The sequence below is a fragment of the Podarcis vaucheri genome, assembly GCF_965113315.1.
Source record: "Podarcis vaucheri genome assembly, chromosome: 7".
Classification (NCBI taxonomy): domain Eukaryota; kingdom Metazoa; phylum Chordata; class Lepidosauria; order Squamata; family Lacertidae; genus Podarcis; species Podarcis vaucheri.
The window spans coordinates 65,763,011-65,784,574 of NC_138765.1; the positions used below are offsets into that span (position 1 = coordinate 65,763,011).

The 21,564-nt window shown below is 42.4% G+C and overlaps 1 protein-coding gene and 1 long non-coding RNA gene across 4 annotated transcripts in view; one reads left to right on the plus strand and one right to left on the minus strand.

The window, feature by feature from the left end:
- On the plus strand, positions 1 to 20,485 carry GPATCH1 (G-patch domain containing 1). Of its 3 annotated transcripts, none has more exons than XM_082230815.1 (20): positions 1 to 176; positions 1,854 to 1,988; positions 3,130 to 3,215; positions 3,533 to 3,693; positions 3,939 to 4,036; positions 4,409 to 4,464; positions 5,028 to 5,264; positions 7,504 to 7,651; positions 7,805 to 7,884; positions 9,033 to 9,237; positions 9,820 to 10,110; positions 10,638 to 10,816; positions 11,048 to 11,175; positions 11,472 to 11,608; positions 11,897 to 12,066; positions 12,742 to 12,955; positions 15,888 to 15,998; positions 16,748 to 16,902; positions 17,574 to 17,731; positions 20,165 to 20,485. In XM_082230815.1, exons 1-20 carry the CDS (start codon positions 83 to 85, stop codon positions 20,193 to 20,195), a joined length of 2,874 nt encoding a protein of 957 aa, XP_082086941.1. In that variant the 5' UTR covers positions 1 to 82; the 3' UTR covers positions 20,196 to 20,485. The 3 variants fall into 3 exon arrangements, with proteins under 3 accessions (XP_082086941.1, XP_082086942.1, XP_082086943.1); XM_082230816.1 differs by having other exon boundaries at positions 2 to 176; positions 12,742 to 12,965; positions 15,892 to 15,998; positions 16,778 to 16,902; XM_082230817.1 differs by having other exon boundaries at positions 7 to 176; positions 16,778 to 16,902.
- LOC309536666 overlaps positions 18,588 to 21,564 on the minus strand; it is a 6,552-nt gene continuing 3,575 nt past the window's right edge. Inside the window, exon 3 of the long non-coding RNA XR_014221686.1 lies at positions 18,588 to 20,074. This is a non-coding gene — a long non-coding RNA (uncharacterized lncRNA). The remainder of the gene's footprint in view (positions 20,075 to 21,564) is intronic.

The window sequence follows — 21,564 nt, forward strand, 5'->3', positions numbered from 1 at the left end:
AGCTCGAAGGCGCCGCCCCGCTGAGGGAGGCCGAGGAAGAGGCGGCACCGGGGCTCCTCCGCCCCTTTAGAGGCCCGGCAAGATGGCGGCGGGCGAGAGCAGCAGCAGCGGCGGCGACGATGACGAGGAGGCAGAGCTGGTGAGCTTTGGCACGCCGTTGGAGCCCCTGGAGGAGGGTGAGTTGGCGGCGGGCAGGCCCACCTCCCTCCGCTTCTTCTCGGGGCCTCTCTGAGGGGAGAGCACTGCCTGTGCTAGGGACCCCGCGCCCCAGAGTCCACTGGGGAGAAGGGGCGGGGGGGGGCTGATGTGCTCCTCTTGTTTGGGAGAAGGGTCCCAGGGAAAGGGGCTCAGGCAGGCTGGAGGCTGGGGGGTGTTTATTGGTTATGGGGGGCGGACCCTCACCCTGCCTAGAAGGATGTGCCAAGCCTTTTATTTCGGGGGTGGGGAGGTGGGGTACACACCTCCAAATGCTGCTGGACTCCAGACTCCATGGCACCCGATCTTTTTGATCATGGGGGTAGCCAACTGGTGGGGCTGTGGGGGGCAGTCCTTAAATTCTCTTGAAGTGTTTAAAAGCATTAAAAAATATTTAAGAAACTGAGGTTCTGCCCCTCCCCAAAAAGCAGAAGCCTCCCTCCATAGTATCCTCTTTTTGGTGGTATTTTAAAGAAAATGTCTGTGATTCCACCATCCCCCCAAAAAGCTCAGCCATTTTTGGGTCGATCTCACAAAGAAAGCTCAAACACTTTTTAATACACGCACCCTAACAAAAACGCCCATGACTTTGTCGGTGATCGCTGCTGGGGCTGAAGGGTGATGGGCACATGGAATTGTAGGGCTGGAAGGGATCCCCAAGGGGTCTTGCAACGCAGGAATCGCAGCTCAAGAGCCCCTGACAGGTGGCCTCGCAACCTCCACTTTAAAATCTCTAATGAAGGAGAGTTGTTGCTATTCGTAGGATTGTACAATTGTAGAGTTGGAAAGGGATCCCAAGGGTCATCTGGTCCAACCCCCTGTAACACAGGAACCGCAGCTCAAGAACCCCCTGACAGGTGGCCATCCAATGTCTGCTTAAAAGCCTCCAAAGGAGGGTCCACCACCTTCTGAAAGTTCTTCCTAATGTTTAGTCTCCCTGCATGTCCCCACAGTTAATGTGTAGATCACACTGGTTCAGGTATTCTTGCTTAAAATGGTGTAGGAATTAGGACTGCAGTTCTACTTGGGAATAAGTCTCATTGAACTTGATGGGACTTGCTTCTCAGTAGATAGCCATAATCTTGCACCATAAGACTGTTAAGCAAGTGGCTGAACTGAAGAAATTGATCATACGAAACCAGCCTAATACTTATGATGCTGTGTGTGTGTGTGTGTGCGTGCGTGTGTGTGTAGCTCAGTACTCCTAAACTGAAACAGTACATATTCCAGTGGTTTTGTTTGACTCCTCACTGGCGCCATATGTAGCTAGAAGTGCATGTTGGAGGTAGGGTGTAGTTGGAATGGAAAAGTAAGTGAAAATCACTGTATTTTCTACCTTTTGATCATATTGATTAGTGAGCCTGTTTGTTGCTGCTCTAGCATAATGTTTAGTTGACTCCCCCCCCCCCATGTCTCATCTTGTTTATATGAATTTGGGAAGAGAGCTAGTAACATGTGAAGGAGCCGCCCTCTGTGCATAAACCAGGAGAGGAATGGCTTCTAGGCCCTTTCTCCCCTGAGTCTGCCTTGATAAATTGGCATTGCTGGGCAGGGTGCAAACTAATTTTCATAGTGGAATAGCAAACCCATATGCCTCCTCTTTACACCTTTCATTCACTGTTCTGATTAATTTATGCTTCTTAAAACAACAATTGCAGGTGAGCGAATTAAGAAACCAGTTCCTCTCCAAGAGCAGACTGTCAAAGATGAGAAGGGACGATACAAACGTTTCCATGGAGCATTTAGTGGTGGTTTCTCTGCTGGCTACTTTAACACAGTGGGCTCAAAAGAAGGTGGGTAATTACTAATGTCTAAAAGTTCTTTTCTTTCTATCTTACACAAAACTCCTTGGGCTACCTCTTAGGCGAGCTTACTTCACAGGGTTATTTTGAGGATAAAATGGTGGGAAGAAGAACCACCTATGCTACCCTGGGCTCTTTGAAGGAAGAATGGGATATTTAAAATATTTATAAATGTGAATAATTTTCACCCTGGCTTTTGTGGCACATTGTCCTTGCAATGTGACTTACAAAAAGATTTTAAAACAAAAAACATGAATATGATAAAGCACTATCCAGTTAAAGCCAGTGGCAGTTAAAATATAACCTACGTTTGTTCAGTTTCTTGCTGATATTTTTTCATTATACACTGTTGGTATTCTTTAGCTTTGGATATGAATAGATATATATTGTTTGTTTCTAGTTGCTATTAGATGCCATTACATTATTTTTATATATCATATGTATTTACATTATTTTGTGACTAGTTTTTATCCTAATCTTTTTATCATGCCTCCAGTTTGTTGGCATTTATTTCCTTTTTTAAAAAAAACCAACAACACTTATTTGGTTCTTATAGACATTTGGAGGAGTACCTCTCAAATCCTCTTATGGTTCAGGCTTGCTTCATTTAAAAGACATCTATATTGTTCCATCTTGAACTCAGGGAAGTCTTCATGGGGTTCCAGACAGTCCCTTATCCAAGCAGTGACCTGAACTGCTTGGCTTCAGCAAGGCCCCTGTACCACCCACCTTCAGCCCATGCTTTTGGCACAGCCAGAAAGCTGCTCTGTTCACGTAGAGATCACTATGAAACAAAGTGAGGATGGTAATTGCAACAGTATGAAGGACCCAAGTCATTTGGGCTCTCATAGAGTAAAACTAGCATCTTGAATTAGGTCCAAATGCCTTAGGGGCCCCATGTAAATGCTAACTTATTGGCACTGCATAATTACAATGCAATACTATGCATGTTTACTCAGAGGTTAGCACCGCTGATTTCACTGGCACTTACTCACTTGTGAATGTGGACAGGATTACAGACAGGGTAACGTTATGTAATTTTAAACATAACTTTCCATTTCCACTATGAAACATTATGCTAGTGTTTTAACTACTCATGTCTTATAAGAATGAACTGTTATTGTCTTTAAAGGATGGGCACCGTCAACCTTTGTATCATCACGTCAAAACAGAGCAGAAAAAACAGTTCTGGGGCCAGAAGATTTTATGGATGAAGAGGTAAATTTGCAAATAATGCATTTTAAAGAAATATATAAAACACTGTCATAATCCTTTGAAGTTCCAGGTAAATGGGATGTGTATGTCTGTGTTCTGGTTATTCATTAGTCTTAAGTATATATGTATGTACTGTTATTTCTGCATTGCACAATAAATATGAAGTATGTTTTGCCAAGAACCAATACATTTTATGTTACAATGAAGCTGCTCTTTGTTTGTTTGTTTTCATTTCAATATAATTGTTTTAATATGTGGATTGAGGAGGAATCCTTTCTAATTTGATTTGTTTCTTCTTACTTTCTCCCCTTGCTCCAAAGGATCTTGGTGAACACGGGATAGCACCAAAGGAAATTTCAATTACAGATGAATTTGCTTCCAAAAGCAAAGATAAAATAAAAGAGAAGGCCAAACAACTTGCAGGAGTTGTTGGCCCGATCCCTGGAGCCACTGTGTTGGATGAATTTATAGCACCTGCAAAGTAAGTACCTATTATGGAAAATTATTTGTGTTCATGAATAAAAGGCAATACGACTGATAATGGGTTAAAATTGGGGAAGGGGACATAGACTCGGCAACACCAGCTTTTCCTCCTCAGACTTCACTGATGCGAAATCTAGAGCTCTGAAAACTTAGCCTGTGTTTTGCTTGATGTTTGCAGGTATTGTTTACACAAAGTTTTTAGGATATGTGGTTACAAAAACTAATAATAAATTTCCTTTTCAGAATAACCATTGGTATTGACTTGTTGCGAAAAATGGGCTGGAAAGAAGGACAAGGAGTTGGGCCTAGAGTAAAGAGGAAACCACGGAAGCAGAAGCCTGGTATATTCCATGAAATGTTTTGTATTGTATCACTCAACAACATAAAAAAAGGGATCTGTCTATTCCAGTCCACTATAAAGTTGTTTGTATAATCCCCATTTATTTATTTATTACACTTATATGCCACCTTTCCTCCAAGGAGCTCAAGGTAGTTTTCCCCTCCACAGTGAGTTAGATTAGGCTGAGAAATTGTGACTGGCCTTGGCATGAATCCTCATGGCGAGTGAGAATTCAAGCTGGCTCTTGCATTCCATTCTATGTCAACCTTATTGTGACCCACTTCAGTGGAGCCACAGCAGTGTAGCCCTTTGCATAGTTACCATAATGAAGAATGATAGAAATTTAACCTTGTGTCTTCATACTTGGTTGCAGAGCCTGAAGTGAAAATATATGGCTGTGCTTTGCCCCCTGGATCTGAGGAGTCAGAGGTATTGCTTGTGCAACACTTTACTTTGGGTGGGGGCCACTTTTTTGTTTCATCTGCAGTTGTGCAAAGCACACAAAGGATCATTTCCGATGACATTAACATTCTTCTTAAACTGTTACTCCAATTTTCGAGATCACTATTACTGTATGTAGACATTTACTAGATAGCATAGCTAACCAAAAAGAAGTCTCAGCCCCAAAAAGCTTGCAAATGTAACAGCTCGCAATGGAGCAGAGCAGGGCATCCTGGAGCCACATGAGTCCATTGGCCTAATTTCAAAAGCCTTTTACAAGTGGTCAGTTTAGATGAGAGTTATCTGTCCCTGCAGCCTTCTGGATGAAGAGAAATGGGGTTGGGGAGAGAGCAGAGGCTCATCTTTGTTCTGGCCTGTCCCTCCACTGGATTCAACTCTGCAGTTAGCCTGTGGCTTCTGGACACAAAACTGTTGTCCCCTGCAGCAGAGGAAGGATTGAGGCAAGGTTTTCTTGGGATGAATGCAAGCAAGGTCTTTTTGCTGACCTCAGTAACAATGCTTAGTTACAAATGTGTGTTAATTTCCTAAAGGAAGAAGAGGATGAATATCGCCCAGAAAACGTGACGTTTGCACCCAAAGATGTAGTGCCTGTAGACCTGACTCCTAAAGATAACGTCCATGGACTTGGGTACAAAGGCTTGGATCCCACCAAAGCCTTATTTGGCTCTTCAGAAGAACACATCGATCTTTTCAACCCCAGTACTGAAAACTCAAATTTTAGAGATCTGCGGCACAGTAAAGGACGGAAGCTTGGTATTTCAGGCCAGGTAAAATGCGGCTGGTTAAAACTTTTTTCACCCTTGTTGGCTGTGAAGATAGATGGGCTTATAAGTGAACGGATGATGCCTGTTAAAATGTTTGAAGCTAAAAGAGGATTTCCATGGGTGGTTTCAGTGCCCAGTGTAAATTACTATTCACCACTGATTAGGAGAAGGAGAGCAAGGGAGTCAGCTTCCATTGCTTAGTTAGTTCAGCTTATCTTGCTGCAGAATTTGAGTTAAATTCTGGGTAGATGGTGTGTGGGTTTGCGCATGTATACAGTGTACCCAGCCTTGTGTGTCATGATATCAATCTCACCGCTTGCCTTGTGCAGTTAATTTTCAGTGCCAGTGTTGTGGGTCATCAGTGGGCAGCTGCCAAGTTTGTGTGTTGACATACTGCTATACATAAAGTATGCTCACTCAGCTGCACTAGTAGCTGCCCCCACTTGCATCTGGGCCTGGATGGCAGCAACAGTGGCACTAGGTCTGGCATCTCTTCCTCCACCCCCTTCTGCCTGCCTGCTGCCCTTGGAAACCACCCCTCATCTACCCTCCCCTGCCTGAGAAGTTGAGGGAAGCTGCCGTTGACCTGCTAGTATGTGAGCCAAGAGCGGTGGGAGGCAGGAGCAGCTGCTGTGAAGGGAGAGGATAGAACCAGCAGCTGCCACTCATTTGCTAGGTGAACAATTGAGCGGCAATGGGTGGGAGGAGCAGAAGCTTGCGCCACTTGCTCATCGCCCCCACCCAATCCCTCCTAACAGTGAATGGTGGTTCTACCATCCACCCACCTGAGTCAGCAGCAATGGCACCTAGGAGCAAAAGGTATCATCATTCGCTTGCCTGTCTTCTCCTGCTTGAAACTGATGGTTGTTGCTAGCAGCAGCCATCGCTGTGTGCCCTCTGTCCTGAGGAAAGAAGATCCCTTCTTTGATGTTTGTTGCACCTACATGGAGTGGGATTTGGGTACTCGCTCACTGGCACATTGCCAGGCCCCTTCTCCCAAAAAGCCTGGAGCCAGTCATGCTTGTTGATGAAAAAGCTCAAAGTACATTTAAAGCAGAACAGAAGTTTTGCTGTTTGCAGAATTCTAGTAAATGCCTGTGTGCTACGTGGAAGCTCGTCCACATCTTTATTTCCATTTCTGTGAGTTCTTAAGTGGTTTCTCAGAAACAAGACACATGACTAGTATAAAAGGCACATGGTTTGTGTAAAAATATCAGGAAATAAATAGCACCTTGGTACATCCTTCAGGCAGACTTACTGTATTTTTCGCTCTATTGGACGCACCAGACCATAGGACGCACCGGACCATAGGGGGGGGGAGAACAGGGGAAAAATTTTTTTCTTGTTCTCCCCCTCTAAAACAAGGTGCATTCTGTGTGTTCACCCAAAGCCTCCAGAGCTTTGGGTTCCTTTCGACCTGCTCTTTGGGGCTGGCTCCTTTCCCCCACTGCCAGCCTCAAAGACCAGGTCGGGGAACAGCGGGAAGGCGGCGCTCCGCCTCCCCGCTGTCCCCCGAGCTTGTGGGGTTGGCGGTGGGGATAGCAGCGCTTCTCCCCACCGCCAGCCTCCAAACCATGTCGAGGAACAGCGGGAAGGTGGTGCTCCATAGTATCCATAGTTGCATTCGTGTTAGGTAGAGGTTTTGCAGGTAATGACATGTGCTAGGAGGATAAAGAAGTATACTGAGGTAATGTGTGTAATAAATTCTTTTAGGAGCCCTGCTTAATCCATATAGATCACTAGCTTTTGCAGCTTGTCATTGAAAAGGCCCTGTCCTGAACTATTGCCAGTTTTGAGTCCCCGTGTGGTGGTGCATGGAGCCAGGCCTCTTTTGTTTACCTCAGTAACTAGAGTGGTTCATATGAGAATTTTTTTAACCTTTTAGATTCCCTAGATTAAAACAGTATACTGCCTTGTATATATTTGACAACACTTTGAATTATCCTTGGAAAGGACTTGGCTAAATAGCATCCTAACTTGACAAGCAAGATAGCCTGCGGCCTGGTAGAACCAAACAAGGGAGTGCATTGACTTCCTTGTGAATTCTGTGTATATGACCTTGTGCCCATGTTGGTGCCAGGGTGGCAGTAGGGGCCCTGCCAGGGTTGCAGTGTACACAGTTATAAGTGCAGCACCCTGAAATTAACTGTAGATCCCCATGTGCAATTTTTGTAAGACAAACACTTAGTGGACTGTTGAAATATTCAGTTGTAACCATTCTACGTTATATTGTTTTCCTTAGGCTTTTGGTGTAGGAGCTTTAGAAGATGAAGATGACGACATTTATGCTACTGAATCACTTTCTAAATATGATACTGTTCTAAAAGATGAGGAACCCGGAGATGGGTTGTATGGATGGACAGCACCTAAGCAGTACAGAAGCAAGCAGGGTATGAATGTGGAATTTCTGGAACCCCAAAATCCTGTTCATCTGAAACTTCCTAGAGGGAGGGTCTTGTAGAGGAGGTTGCCATATATTGCCCAGCTCTGCTCCCATTTGTTTTTGCTTTGAAACCACTTACGCATTCTAATTTTGTTCATAGGAACAGAGAGAGAACATAAGTACATTGGGAAAATTTTGGATGGGTTCTCACCACCATCTAAGTCTATAACTTCTCAAAAGGTACGTAAACTAATTTATTTTTCCCCTGAACAAGGCATTTCATAAGATAGCTCCCTTTCCCTACATACCTGCAGATTTTTGCTCAAATTGGTATGGGGGAGGAGATCAGGAGATATGTTAATGGTTTATGGTAGGAAACTCGAACTGCCAACTACCTCCCTATTTATGCTGGTGATGGCTTAGCTGTATAAACAGAAGTGCTTCTAGTGGTATCAATTCCTTTATCTGTTAAATTGCCAACAAGATTATTTTTCATTTTCAAAATCCACAGCACAAAAAAACCCAAAAAGCATTTTTGTCAAACAATTCAACAAGATGAATTCATTCTTGCTTGCTTAACCCAAACAGGCATCTTACTAATTCTGTTTGAAAGTTAGGAGGATCTCTCCAATGCAGCTTATCAGGTTTTCACAAACTCTCTGTACTTCTTTATTCTTTCTCTACCCTAAAAATAAGGCAGGGAAGGTGTGAATGGTTGGAACTCCACTGCCCTGATTTGAACCTGGCAACTGAGAATGTATTGCCGGGGGAAATGACACAGATTTATTCTTCCAGTGATTAAGTAGCATAGTTCTAGATGCAATTTAACTTGCCATATACAGTGGTACCTCGGGTTACAAACACCTCTGGTTACAAACACTTTGGGTTACAGACTCTGCTAACCCGGAAGTAGTGCCTCGGGTTAAGAAATTTATCTCAGGATGAGAACAGAAATTGCACGACGGCGGCAGCGGGAGGCCCCATTAGCTAAAGTGGTATCTCAGGTTCAGAACAGTTTCAGGTTAAGAATGGATCTCTGGAACGAATTAAGTTCATAACCAGAGGTACCTCTGTAATGGAAGATGGCGTTTTTGCAGAGGTTGACAAGATTATGAAAACAAGAGAAGCTGTGGATGTATTAGGGCAACTTGGTGCCATGTGATGGTGTTTGATGGTCTGTGGCTATCAGGGATTTTGTTTACAGGTGAAATATTGCAGAATGAGCAGGACCTAATTCTGTGTACTGGTTTGTACACCTGATTTCAGTCTTAAACTTGGACTGTGTCCTGTGATTGATAGAGACATTGTATATATTTAAAGCTTAAGTAATCAAAATGAGACTACGTCTACAAAATATTCAATGTTCTCTGTTGCTTTTCCTTTACAAGATTTATCCTCCTCCTGACCTGCCAAGGGATTACAGACCAGTCCATTACTTTCGACCTGTGCTAAAAGTTAGCAGTGAAAACTCTCATTTAGTGCAGACATTAGCAGAATCCACTGGGAAACTTGAGAGTGATGCAGCACTGCAAAGCAGACACCAGAAGACTGCTGCTCAGCGGAGGGAGTTGCTGGGCGAGAAGAGTCTGGAAGGTACCCAGGATGCTGTATAATTCCTTGCATTTCACATGTTTCTATTGTAGGTTCCTGTTGCTTTGACCATTTTGAGGGGGTTTTTATTGGCAAATTTGTATTAAAGGCATTCATTTCTGAAGTTTACAGCAGTCCTCTCCTTACTGATCAGACCCCTCCTTAGTGAACATTGATTAACCCAGTGGGTTAATGGGTATCCCCCTTGTAATCATACATAACAAGCACAGATATTCTGGGCTGTATTTACTCTGGTCTGTGTGTGTGTGTGTGTGCATGCGTGCGCTTCATCTTTTCAGACTTCGCATACATTTTTACTCAGTAGGTTCACAGGCTCTTCAGCATTGAAAGCTCACTGAGAAAGTCCGTGCATCCTCTTGTTTGTTTTTTCTTGACCATAGGCTAAAGTTGAAGGCCTAAATTTGAAGGCCGTCTTGCTTGTCAGGTTAGGATGCTATTTTAGCCAGTTCCTTTCCAAGGACAATTCCAAGTGTTGGCAAATATATTTAAAGCACTGTACTGTTTAGATTCTTAAAACAAAAGTTTTGCTTGTTCTCTTTTTACACCATAACGTTTCTTTCTTAGGTCCAGCGACTTCCATTTTGGAATATTTGTCAGATAAAGACAAAGAAAGAATCCGAGAAGTGAAACAGGCAGCAGAACAGCAAGTGAAAGCTCCAGCCCTCCAGCCTCAGGGGCCCTTGTCTGACAAATCCCAGGTGCCTGTGTTACCTGTTACTCCACAGAGGTGGCAATTGGTGCTAGGAACCCAGCTGGCCACCACTGGATCTAGTGACTTCAAACCATTTGCAAAAAATCCAGAGAAACAAAAGAGATACGAAAATTACATAGAAGGTCTTAAAGATGGAAAGAAAGGTAATTGGCAAAATCACATGCAGCTCTTCTTTCCTGTCATGAAATAGGTTTTACATCTGGATCCAAATGTTGTGCTTGTGAAAAGCAGAGGGGTAACAAAATGCAAAGAAGGGGCAGGGTGTCAGACTGGTACTAATATACAGAAATTTACTATGATGTTGACTATTGGTATGTCTAATACATTTTGACACCATATTCTTCAGGAAATCTTATGTGATGTCATTGTACAGTTGTATGATAGTGATTCACTTAGAATTTGTATTTTAATGCAACCATACAGTTTTCTGTTTCCTAGAACCAGAATGACACTTTGGCTGTTCATGGCTTTTTAGTGCTTCTTTTGAGGCCGTTGTCTTGTAGTTTTCCTTTTTGTTTATGCTTTTTTGTGTACCATTTATTGGTGTGAACAACTTGATTGAGATAAGAAATGCACTCCCCTTTGTATATGTGTTGTACAAGGTTCGTTTGTTTGTGTGTTTTTAGTTTAGTTTTATGGGCTCCTGTTCACTCCTCCTCTCTTTCTATAGATGTGCTAGAAAGCTGCTTAGATCACAGTATGACCGAGTGGGAGCGTGGAAGAGAGCAAGATGAGTTTTCTCGTGCTGCCCTGCTCTACAAGTCCTCCAGCTCTGTGTTGGCCTCAAGGTTTACCACTGCAAAGCATGAAGACGACACAGAAAAAGTCGAAGTTCCTCGTGATGAAGAGGTCTGTTCTGCTTCAGTCCTTCAGTAACCAGTGAATTGTGATGACCTGTATTCACCTCCACAAAGCTCCTCTCTTTAAGATCATTCCCAAAGTTTTATTTTTCATAAATTTCAGTTTTTAAAAAATTGTGTGTGGAAGCGACTAAATTCAGAGTCAGTGTGCATTTACTGTAGCTAGTACATTATTTCCCCTCCAGCACTCTAGATACTAATCCCTTTGTGATTATTTTAGACAGCTGTCAGTGACAAAGAGGCTGCTGCAAAGATGAAGATGTTTGGCAAGCTGACAAGAGAGGCGTTTGAGTGGCACCCGGACAAATTATTGTGCAAAAGGTTTAATGTTCCTGATCCCTATTCAGAGTAAGTTGCTTGAGTTTCTAAATAGCATTGAATAGCTGAAGAACAGATGCTTAGATATGAAAAAAGCTAATTTTAGAAAATGTAGATTCCGCATGAAAACCTTCTTCTTTAGGCCTTCTTAGTCACATTGTTAATTTTAGTCTTGATTCTTGTCAATAAGTCATTTTCCACAAATGTCTAAAATTATGCTTCACTTGTAAACAGCTTGCTTGTTTCTCCTTTTGTGTGATCTTATTTCTATGTGATAGCAAAAAAGAAACTTGATGTGAAAACCCCATTTTTAAAATTTTCATCAGGTCATGTATTGTTGGACTGCCCAAAGTGAAATGTGACAAGTATTCTGTGTTCAACTTCTTGACTGTATCAGATGCGACATCAAGCATGTTGAGCCAACCCACAAAAGCAGGAATGCAAGAAAATAATGCTTCAAACAGTAAGTGGTCCATTTTGTTATCACTTGGGAGTAAAAGATTCAGGCCACTGAAATGCTGGTACTTGAGGCATTTTAAAATAGCATGCTATCTTTTAAGGAACACCAGAGGGGAATCAAACAGGACAGATGCACAATGCCAAGCACCTGGTGCATGAATAGCAAAAGAAAAACAATAACCTCCAACTGCTATTTAAATATCAAATATGCTTTAAAATATAAGCAGTAATGACAAAATCAATATAACTGGAAAACTAAAGAAATATGGGAATTTTGTTTGTATCTTTTAAGAGCCAAAGAAACCATCTAGATGGGATGTATCTGACAAAGAGAAGAAGAAAAATGATGCCATTAGTGAGTTCATAAGCGTGGCTAGATCAAAGGTTGTACAGGAGGCACAGTCGCCAGCACTGGTTGAAGCAAAGGACAAAAACAGAAGTACTGGAGCTGTTTCTAACAAGGTACAGTAGTGCCAGAGTTTTGATGCTTTCATTGTATGTTCTTCACATGGATCTTCCTTGTGAAGAAGTGGGGATGCAGCCAAGTGGTCAAGTGATTGTACACAGAGCATTTAGGGTACTTCCTCGTCACTGATTTTCCCTTTGTCCCGGTGCCCAGTACAGGCAGAAATGTGCTACAACTAGTTGTAGACTGTTGTAATACAGGAGTGGATTCTTCTTTAAAATGAAAGGTCAAGAGCATGAGACTGAAGGAAGCACAGACTTAGCAAGAGCAAGCAACAGCCACCCTCATCCAAAGGCCAAGCAGTTAAGAGAGCTATAGCTGGAATTTGAATGAATTGACGAATTGGTGGCCCCTTCTCAGGGGAAGAAATCTGCTCTAAACAAGACATTAAACTCTATCTCCAGATGAGCAAATCATCTGGAAGACCAGGGGTTTAAGCACTTCTCATGAGTATCTAACATAAATCTTACAATAAGCATTTTATTTCTGCCATTTTAGCCACATTAACATTGTGTGGAGCAGAGCAGAGCAGTGTCTGAAATGTTGTGGTCATCATGGCTCTATAGTCTGCTGATCTTTAGAAAACCTGTGTTTGCTATTCACATTCATAAAGGGGCATTTAAATCAAAATATGTTAAGTAAACCTCTTTCCTTTTGGTTCTCTTGTGCAGACACTAAGTGAAAGTACTGGTCAGAATGAAGAAACAGAAGAAGAAAGCAGGCCATCAATGGATTTATTTAAGGCCATCTTTGCCAGCTCCTCAGATGAAAAATCATCTGAAGAAGAAAGTGATGGAGAAGAGCAAACAACACCAGTGACAGAACCAGATTCTGAAAGTCTGAAGCCTTGTGATGTGCCAAGTGCTCCTTCACTTCATGAACAAGGTAAAAATCAGTGGCTAGTCCAGGACGGTGTCAAACTGTGCTTTGGTGCTATGGTAGTGAGCCTTGTACTCCCTTTTCTAATGCATAGTGCTTCAGGTACCATAATTTTCGCTCCAAAACACACACTTTTTTGCTCCTAGAAAGTAAGGGAAAATGCCTGTGAGTGCTACGGAGCGAATGCCCTGGATCGGAGTCAGTCAAGCAAAGCGGGAGCCGCTTGCAGGGCTTTGCTTGCTTTACAGCCAGGAGGAGGGGCTCTCTGAAAGTAAGCAAAGCGAGAGCCGCTTACACGCTCTACGAGGCTCTCACTTTGCTTGCTTTAAAGCGACCTACGGCTCGGAGGAGCCGGGGAGGAGGGAGGGAAGGAGAGCCATGGCAGCAAAGCGGGCAACAGCCGCTTACATGGGAGTAGGTAAGTGTATTTTTACCATTGCACATAAATGGCGAGGAAGTGGAGAGGGTTGGTAGTTTTAAATACCTGGGCATTTATATCTCGGAGGACCTCTCATGGACTGCAAATATTAATATGGTTGTGAGGAAGGTGCAGGGGAGGTTGTATTTCCTGAGAATGCTCAGGGGACTGAATCTATCCCAGCACCTACTTCTGTCCTATTATCATAGTACCATCGAGAGTGTCTTGACCTATAGTATATTATCGTGGTATGGGAGCAGCTCTGAAACGGATAAAAAAGCTTTACAGAGAACAATTAAAATTGCCCAGAATGTTATTGGGCTCCGACTACCAACCCTGGATGAGATCTTCACGTCTCGCATCTTGAAGAAGTCACATAATATTCTGAGAGATCCCACCCACCCTGCTCACAACTTCTTTGAACTATTACCTTCGGGCAGAAGATATAGGACAATGAAAACACGAACCACACGCCTTCTGAATAGTTTCTATCCAAGAGCTCTGATTGCACTAAATAATGATCTCAGGGCCAGTTGCAAGGTTTAGCAAGCAGGGAGTAGGAAGGAATGAGATAGGTTTTAGGTTATGTTGTGCCTTTAGTGGGTCATGCTATGTTCTGGATTGTGTTGTGTTTTATGGATTGTGTCTGAATGGGATGGGAGTGTCAGAGATGCGTGCAGATGTATGTGTGAACCCGGTCTTTGGGTGGGTGTTTGATTTTCGTTGTTGTGTATACTGTGTATATACGGACAATGACAATAAATTTATCTAATCTAATCTAATCTAAAAAGGAGGGACAGACGGGAGCCATAGCGAGCTGGGAGGAGGCAGGCGGCTCAAAGCCAGCAGGCGCTTTTAAAGTAGCCAGCAACAGCTGCTGCAGCCTCAGCTAGCAAAGGTCCGTGCGCTCTCTAAACGGAGCAATGAGGCTGCAGAGGGGACAGCAGGGCACAGGAGGGCTTGGATCAGGAAGGATAAAATTTAAGCAACCAGCAGCAAAAAAAAACCAACCTGGAGATCTCAGCCAGGATCGCAGTGAAAACCAGGAAGTAAAAAAAAAAAGGCTGGGGAGGGCAAGGGATGAGGGAGACAGGGAAACTAGGCAAATCCCCCGCTTCTCAGCTGTTTTCAGGCAGGATAGATTTGAGCATTGTCTGGGTCCTAGTGCCCCTATCGCTTTTTGTGCTCCATTCTATTGCTGCTGGTGGCTGCTTATCACTGATACCAGTAGCCACGTGTACAAACAAAGTGGAAGGCTGCAAGGAGGAGCGCTTTTACACAGCTAATGGTGAATCCCCTGCAATCCAAGTCCTACTCACTTGCTCAAATCTATTCTGCCTCAAAACAAGGAGCAGAAGGAACAGGCTGCAAACTGTTAAATGGAAAAAACCCCAGGCACAGGGCAAATACCTTAAGTATACCTTTAAAGCAGCAGTGCTCTTTTCCTCCCTGCTCAGCTCCCCGAAAAGCTCCTTCTTCACACACCCCACACGTGCTCCTTGTCCCTTGAGTGCTTTTCCTTCCTCCCCACTTAAAACGTAGTTACAAAGCACGGATCCACATGGATCCTCAGGATTTTTGCACTGGGTCACCCCAAATTCACCATCAGATCACATAGCATGTCCATGGCTACAGCCTGCACCAAAAAACATACACGCACCCACTGTTTCATGGGGCCGCAATGGCGCAAAAATGTGGTTACAAAGCATGGATCCTCAGGATTTTTGCACTGGGCTACCCCAAACTCACCGTCAGATCACATGTCTGTGGCCACAGCATGAACCACAAAAATCATACACCCACTGTTTCATTTAGAATATTTTTTTCTTGTTTTCCTCCTGTAAAAACTACGTGTGTGTTACGGTCAGGTGCGTGTTACAGAGTGAAAAATACGGCAGTTCCAGTTTGATCCAAACTGTAGTTTGCCACTATGTCCATATGGGGGCTTGTGCTTTCCTTCGTAACCAGGATTGAAAACCATGGTTTGAACTTAATTGTATCATACTGATTTGGAGGGCAAGTGCAGGCTGTAGTTTGCTGCCACATCCTAGCAAGTTTTGGCTTCTGCAAAAAAGGAAGCAACTGATGGAGCGCAAGAAGAGGGACGCACAGGGATGGTTTTGTGTTGCGTATTATGTGTGAATCAGCCCTAAGTGTCTGAAGAATTCTTGTGTGGTCTTGAGACCTTGGTGAAATCCTGACACTTTCTGATATACCCTGTAAGTAGAACTGGAGATAGGATAAAGTTTACTAGACCAACTGTACATTAATTGTCGACAGAAACCCTTAAAGTCCCTTTAAATAAGAGAAAAGGCTCTGATGTGGCACAAGCTCATAGAAATATATTATAAGAACCTTTTCTACCTTATCATTGTCAGAGATGGGATTCTGAATGGACCAACAAATCAAGGGATATATGTTTGGCTTAGCATGGTGATTCTTGTTGTGGTATTATACTTGAGACATTATTATCAAAGCGCCACTTCATCTTTTTTTAAAATTGTGCTTTTCCCATTAAAGAAAGTGAAGTAATCACACCCAAGCTTCCCGTTACCTTAACTCCACTCCCAATGGACATAGCTGAACCAGGAGAGGAATTTGGACCAAGATTGCCACCAGCTGCTGCTTCTGGTAAATACATTTCAGCATAATGTGTGAACATTTTGTATGAATTGCAATTCTGTAGTTTGTCTGAGTGTATATTTTTAAAAGTTTGCATACAGGAATATTGAGGACTTTCTTTATGAAGTTAAATGTGAAGGCAAACTAGTTGTGTAGACAATTTTGAGCTTGTATTAACATCATGCCTGCCAAAAGGATTTTTCGGCAGAGTCACAAAATGTCATCACAGCATTAAGGGATTTTCCTCCCTGTTCAATTTCTTCTATCATGAGAGCATGCAGTAACCTGTGAATGAAACACATTTAAGATCCTTTATTATTTAAGTGCACCTGGATCTCCTTGTAGCATGGTTGGGAGTGGGGGAGAGATCCCTTTGGGGGGGGTTATGATATTAAATTGGGCCTTTTTTCCCTAGGAATTTTCTTACCTCACAAGTATTTTTCTCACTAGAAAATGTTTATTTACTTTTAAGAATGTAACAAACTTTGTTTCTGTCATTTTTGAGAAATATTTGAAAGTTGATTGAAAATACTATCATTGAACCACAGACTCCTGAGCAAGGAAAATTTGAATCCTGCTGAGGCCCTGTACAGTTTCCAGAATCAGTAGATTTGGAAGAAGACAGAACTTTTTTTTCAGTATCAAAGCCTGTAGCTTCTATGAAGATATAAAAGCTTTAGTAGGATGTCAAGTTCTTTGAAAGGACTTAAAAACTAACGGTTGACATTCCTTGAGTATTTTTGATGTTTCTTGATCAGGCACTTACTCTGTATGTGATTTGATTTTAGACACTCTTTTGAAGCATGAAGAAATCCAGCTTACAAGTTCTCCTGAAGCCACTAAGAAAGCAAAACCTAAAAAGAGCAGAGAAAAACACAAGACCAAGAGAGAGCACAAACACAAAAAGGAGAAGGTGATTTTTCAATTTGACTTTTTGGGTGCAGAAACTGAGATTTATGCAAAACCATAGAAAATGCATACAGTATAATAATTGTCCTATGGAGATGCTGTGCAGTTCTCTCCACTGAACAGAATTGCACTGGTCAGCCCCTCCTCCTGCTGCTGCAAATGTTTTATTGTTGGGGCTTCAGCTTTTATGCATAAACCTTCCCTGCATGGATCTAGTCTCAGCAGCTTGTGGTGTGCAGATGATAGAAATAGCGCTTAAATTTGTTGAATTCTGCACATGTCAGCTCCTGTACAATCATGAGGTTCCTGCCCTATGTAAATTCTGTGCTTGGTGTTGACATGCCTTCATTGGGTAAATCCCATAAGGACTGGAGGCTTGGAATAACTGAGGGTGTTAAATGTAGTTATTTATTAGTAACCTCAGAGTGAGGGGGACTCTTCAGCTACATTTTGGCTAACACCTTCCTAAGAGTAAAACCCACTAAAGTTGATAGGGCTCATTTTCTGACAAATATCATCAAGCCAACCTTATTGAGCTTCTTCCAGCTTTTATCTTGGAATAACCATTGTGTCATCTCATACATGACATGCTCATACTATAAAAAATTCATTTTTTTGAGTTTTGGATTTCTCTTTGTAAGGTGCATCATATCAGTCCTAGAACTTGTTTTGCAGAAAAAGAAACACAAGAAAAGCAGGCACAAGGGCAAACACAAGAATAAGAAATCGGAGAAAAACAGTGACTCGGAGAAAAACAGTGGCTCGGACACAGCTGATAGCAGCAACAGTGAGGAAGAGACCACAGAAATCCCACCACAGGAACTTCTCAGAAGGTAAAGAGATGAAGGGGCTGATTTTCCAGTGGGGGGGGGCGGAGATCCTCAGGTGGGTTGTCCCTCCCACTTGTTCCTTCCTTCCTGCCCCCCCTGTGCAGGTCAAGTGACAGAGAATGCTTCCCCATATTGTACTGAACAAGCTTTGGTCTTTTTTCATCAAAGCAGATTAGAGAGAAGACATCACTAGTCAGCTAGAAATGGCACACTTGCCTCAGAGGGTGTTTTCAGCAGACCCTTCGGATGACAAGATTTGGGGAGCAGAGGCCACCCACGGTGGTGCTTGTATCTTCCCAATGGCTAACATTCCTCCCACCAGGGAAGAGATTGTGATCCAGGAGGTGATAGGAGTGTCTTGGACCAGCTCCAGAACTTGGCCATTGGGGCCACATGTGGCCCTGAGACCTCAAAGGGACCTGGCTTCTCCTGGGGCGGTGGGGTTGAGGGGAACACAGGGTTCCTCTCTGGCATCTCCTCCTCCCATTGTCATTGAAAGACTGGCCTTGTTCCAGTTCTTCTCTTAGGTTCAGCAGATTCTGGTGCAGGGCTGTATTCCCCCAACTGCCTCTGCGGCAGCAACTGAACCTTACCTGGGCCCCATCTGTACCTCAACTAAGTGGGAAGCCTCCCATGCACCCCCTGTAGTGGTGCTTCAGGGTTCTTTATCACCACAAATATGTGTAACAATCCGGATACCTTTAAAAAATCCCTTAGGAAAAAAACATTTTGTAGTAGGGGGGAAATAATCAACTCTTTTCTCCCCACGTAGCCTCCAAATTGCCCTTTGCCTAGTTTCAAATGCTTGTTTCCAGGGGATAAGGCTCCAGATTTTTCAACAGTTTACTGTTTTTTGGGGGGGGGGGGGTTGGTAAACTTTCTTGGACAATTTAGCTGAGTCTTACCAAGGCTCCTTGTTTATTTATTACACTTCCTATAGAAAAAATGCTTTAATTTCTCAATTTCTAATAAATCTGTCCCAGTGGGTTGTATTTTAAGTTGCTTCCAAAGAAATTGTGCACTATAGCCTACACTGTCCTTTGCATAGCTTACCTATGGCTCTGTTCATCTCAGAATTTACTAAAAGAAAGTTCTAGAATTTTGGGAGTGGTTCCCCCCCCCAAGTTTGTTACCTGTAAGGTAGCTTCATATGCACTATCAACTTGCAGAATATACACGCCTCAGAAAAATTCTCCTAAAACAGGTCAGCAAGCAGAGGGAAAGGAACCCTACTGGAAACTCATGAGGCAAATTATAATGGCCATAACAGAACGCTTGACTTTAATATGAGTACCTGCATCCCAGTATTTTATGGTCTGGTCACTAAAAGCTGTCAAGGCAACAATTACCAGAGGAAAGGGAAAATTGAGACTTTGAGACTGTTAATCAGGCTGTTCAGAAACTCTTAATGACTTCAGCATTAGCACTTGTCTTGGGCATTTAGCATCTGTAATTTTAGTTAGCAACAATATCACTGACCTGGTTCTCTTTTCCCTGGAGTACCTTATTTTAAGATTTAGCACATCACTGACAGACGTATCAAACAGTGTTTTGCCCATGATGAGCCAGACTAAGATATTGTCTAAACTGGGATAGATCTATTTGAGATACTTTATCTAAAGGGAGTGGAAGAAATAAACAAGTAGTTGCTGTTTGCTTCCCGAGTTGTTCAACAAAGTTTACAGCACTATCCTAGGCATGTCTACTCAGGAGCAATTCCCACCAAGTTCCATAGGTCTTAGTCCCAGGAATTCTAGCGTTCTACATCTAATTTCATCGTAATCACTGGGGCATAGTTCAGTTAAAACATGTTTATTTTTTCTGGCAGATATATTTGCCCATTTTCTTCCATAGATCACTACAAAAATTAGATACGAAATTGAAAGTCTGCTCGTCTAAATTTAAGTTCCCAATAGCTCTGATCTTGTTCCATTTCACATTCAACAAAAATGGAATGTGTGTGATTAAGATAAACCTTTATCAGGTCTGGAAAAATCAATACCACAGTTGTCTCCTTCCATCATTCAGAGGTTTTATTGGCAGTTACAGTGTTTGCCCTATTATAAGAAAAATCTCCCTGGATCAGATTGTCTGACTCATTTTTCAGTCTGTGCATCTCTTTGCTTACCTCGTTCACTAATATTGGACCACAATAAGGGATTCATGCTTTCAGAGAACAGCTAGTTTAAGTGGTGACTTTTTGTCAAATTTATTTATTGGGGTTGGGAGATTTGTTTATACTGGGGAACAGTGGCAGATATGTTGTTCATTGTTTAGCTCATAATATACCTGGACTTCTTTGGATTGCTGGTCAAATCAATATCTTGAAGACTCTGTTTGGATTAGCTGATAAGAGAAATGGATTATAATGGTTCAATTCTAGATGTTTATTTCCATTATTTACTTATTCAGTTCTTCCCATTTGCTTTTTTCTAGGCTGAAACATCTTCCACTTGTGAAGCGATAGTTTGGATTTTAAACGTCTTTTAGTCTCAAAATGGATCTCCTCTATGATGGCAGATCAACAGTGCAAAGCATATTTGAATGTTCTGTAAATACTGTATTTATGTTGGCTTTGATAGCATAAAAACATACAAGTTGAATTTATGATTTCAGAGTTAAAAATAAAAGGAAATGTGGTTTATGCTAGAGAAGTTTGTTCAACTTTATTGTAATATGAAAAGAAATCATGAAAATTATGCATTTTAAAGAGGATGAGCATGAAGAAATTTTAATAAAGTAAATTTACTGATCTTATGCCTAATGTCTTACAATCATTTTTCAAGCCTGAAGTATAAATATGAGAATATTGTAAAGCAGTAATATTCACCAACAGCTGCCTTTTTTGAAATATTTGACCACTGAAGTAGTATAGCAGTGTTCTGCTATTGTTATGAGGAAAATCAGTCTTTCCTTTAAAAATTACTATTTTGGGGACCCACTCTAAAGAAAAACCCATAATGATGGGGTTTGTGACTAGCTTTCTTTAGACCGGGGCTTTTTTGTCTTATTCAGGCTTTTCATGCTTGCTTATGCATCCTAACCCCCTGCAGGCACGATGGTTTAAAAGGCTGAAAAAATTGTTTACAATTAAGAGACAAGTGCAGTTGATTGGAAGTGGGAGAGAGCAGGCAAAGGTGAACTTGATTTCTTGTGGTAGCCCAGCTTTCCAGGAAACATTTCTTTGAGGACTGGAGCTTGCTACATAACCCAGCAATCCTTATTTGCAGAAGAAATGCTCCACTAGTTATCATCATTCCCATTTTTCTGATGCTTAGGTTGTGTGGGTGCCATCGCTCATGTACAGGAGAAAAGTATCAGGAGACTCAAGAGATCCCAAGATTTGCATAGGTGCAGAAAACCTGGAGGAGGAGAAAACCACTAAAAGTGTGTGGGAGGGGAGAGGATGGCCCAAGGAGGACTGAGCATGCTCAATAGCTGCAGAAAGCATCCTCGGTGTGAGAGGGAAGAAATGGAATGACCTCTACCATGGGAGCATCTGCATTCAAGTGTCAGATGTAAGTCGTGCCTATTGATAGTTGCTTTTGTACCGTAATAGAAATTCTATGGGATTTAGAGGGGTTTTATGGAAGGATGGGAAAGTTCAGTACTCTATAACCACTACAGCACATTAGAGAGCGGAGGGAGAAAGCTGAGCTTCCAATGTATGAGCCCCACACAACATATACCCCACACATCCAGAAAAGTGTTTTCTGCTATATGGCACTGAATTGCATCGAGCCCAATACTTTTCCTTCAGCACAAGACCTTGTCAAATGTCTGTCCCTACAATATTGCTCTGTACTATGGGGCATTCCAGGTATGCCAAATATCCC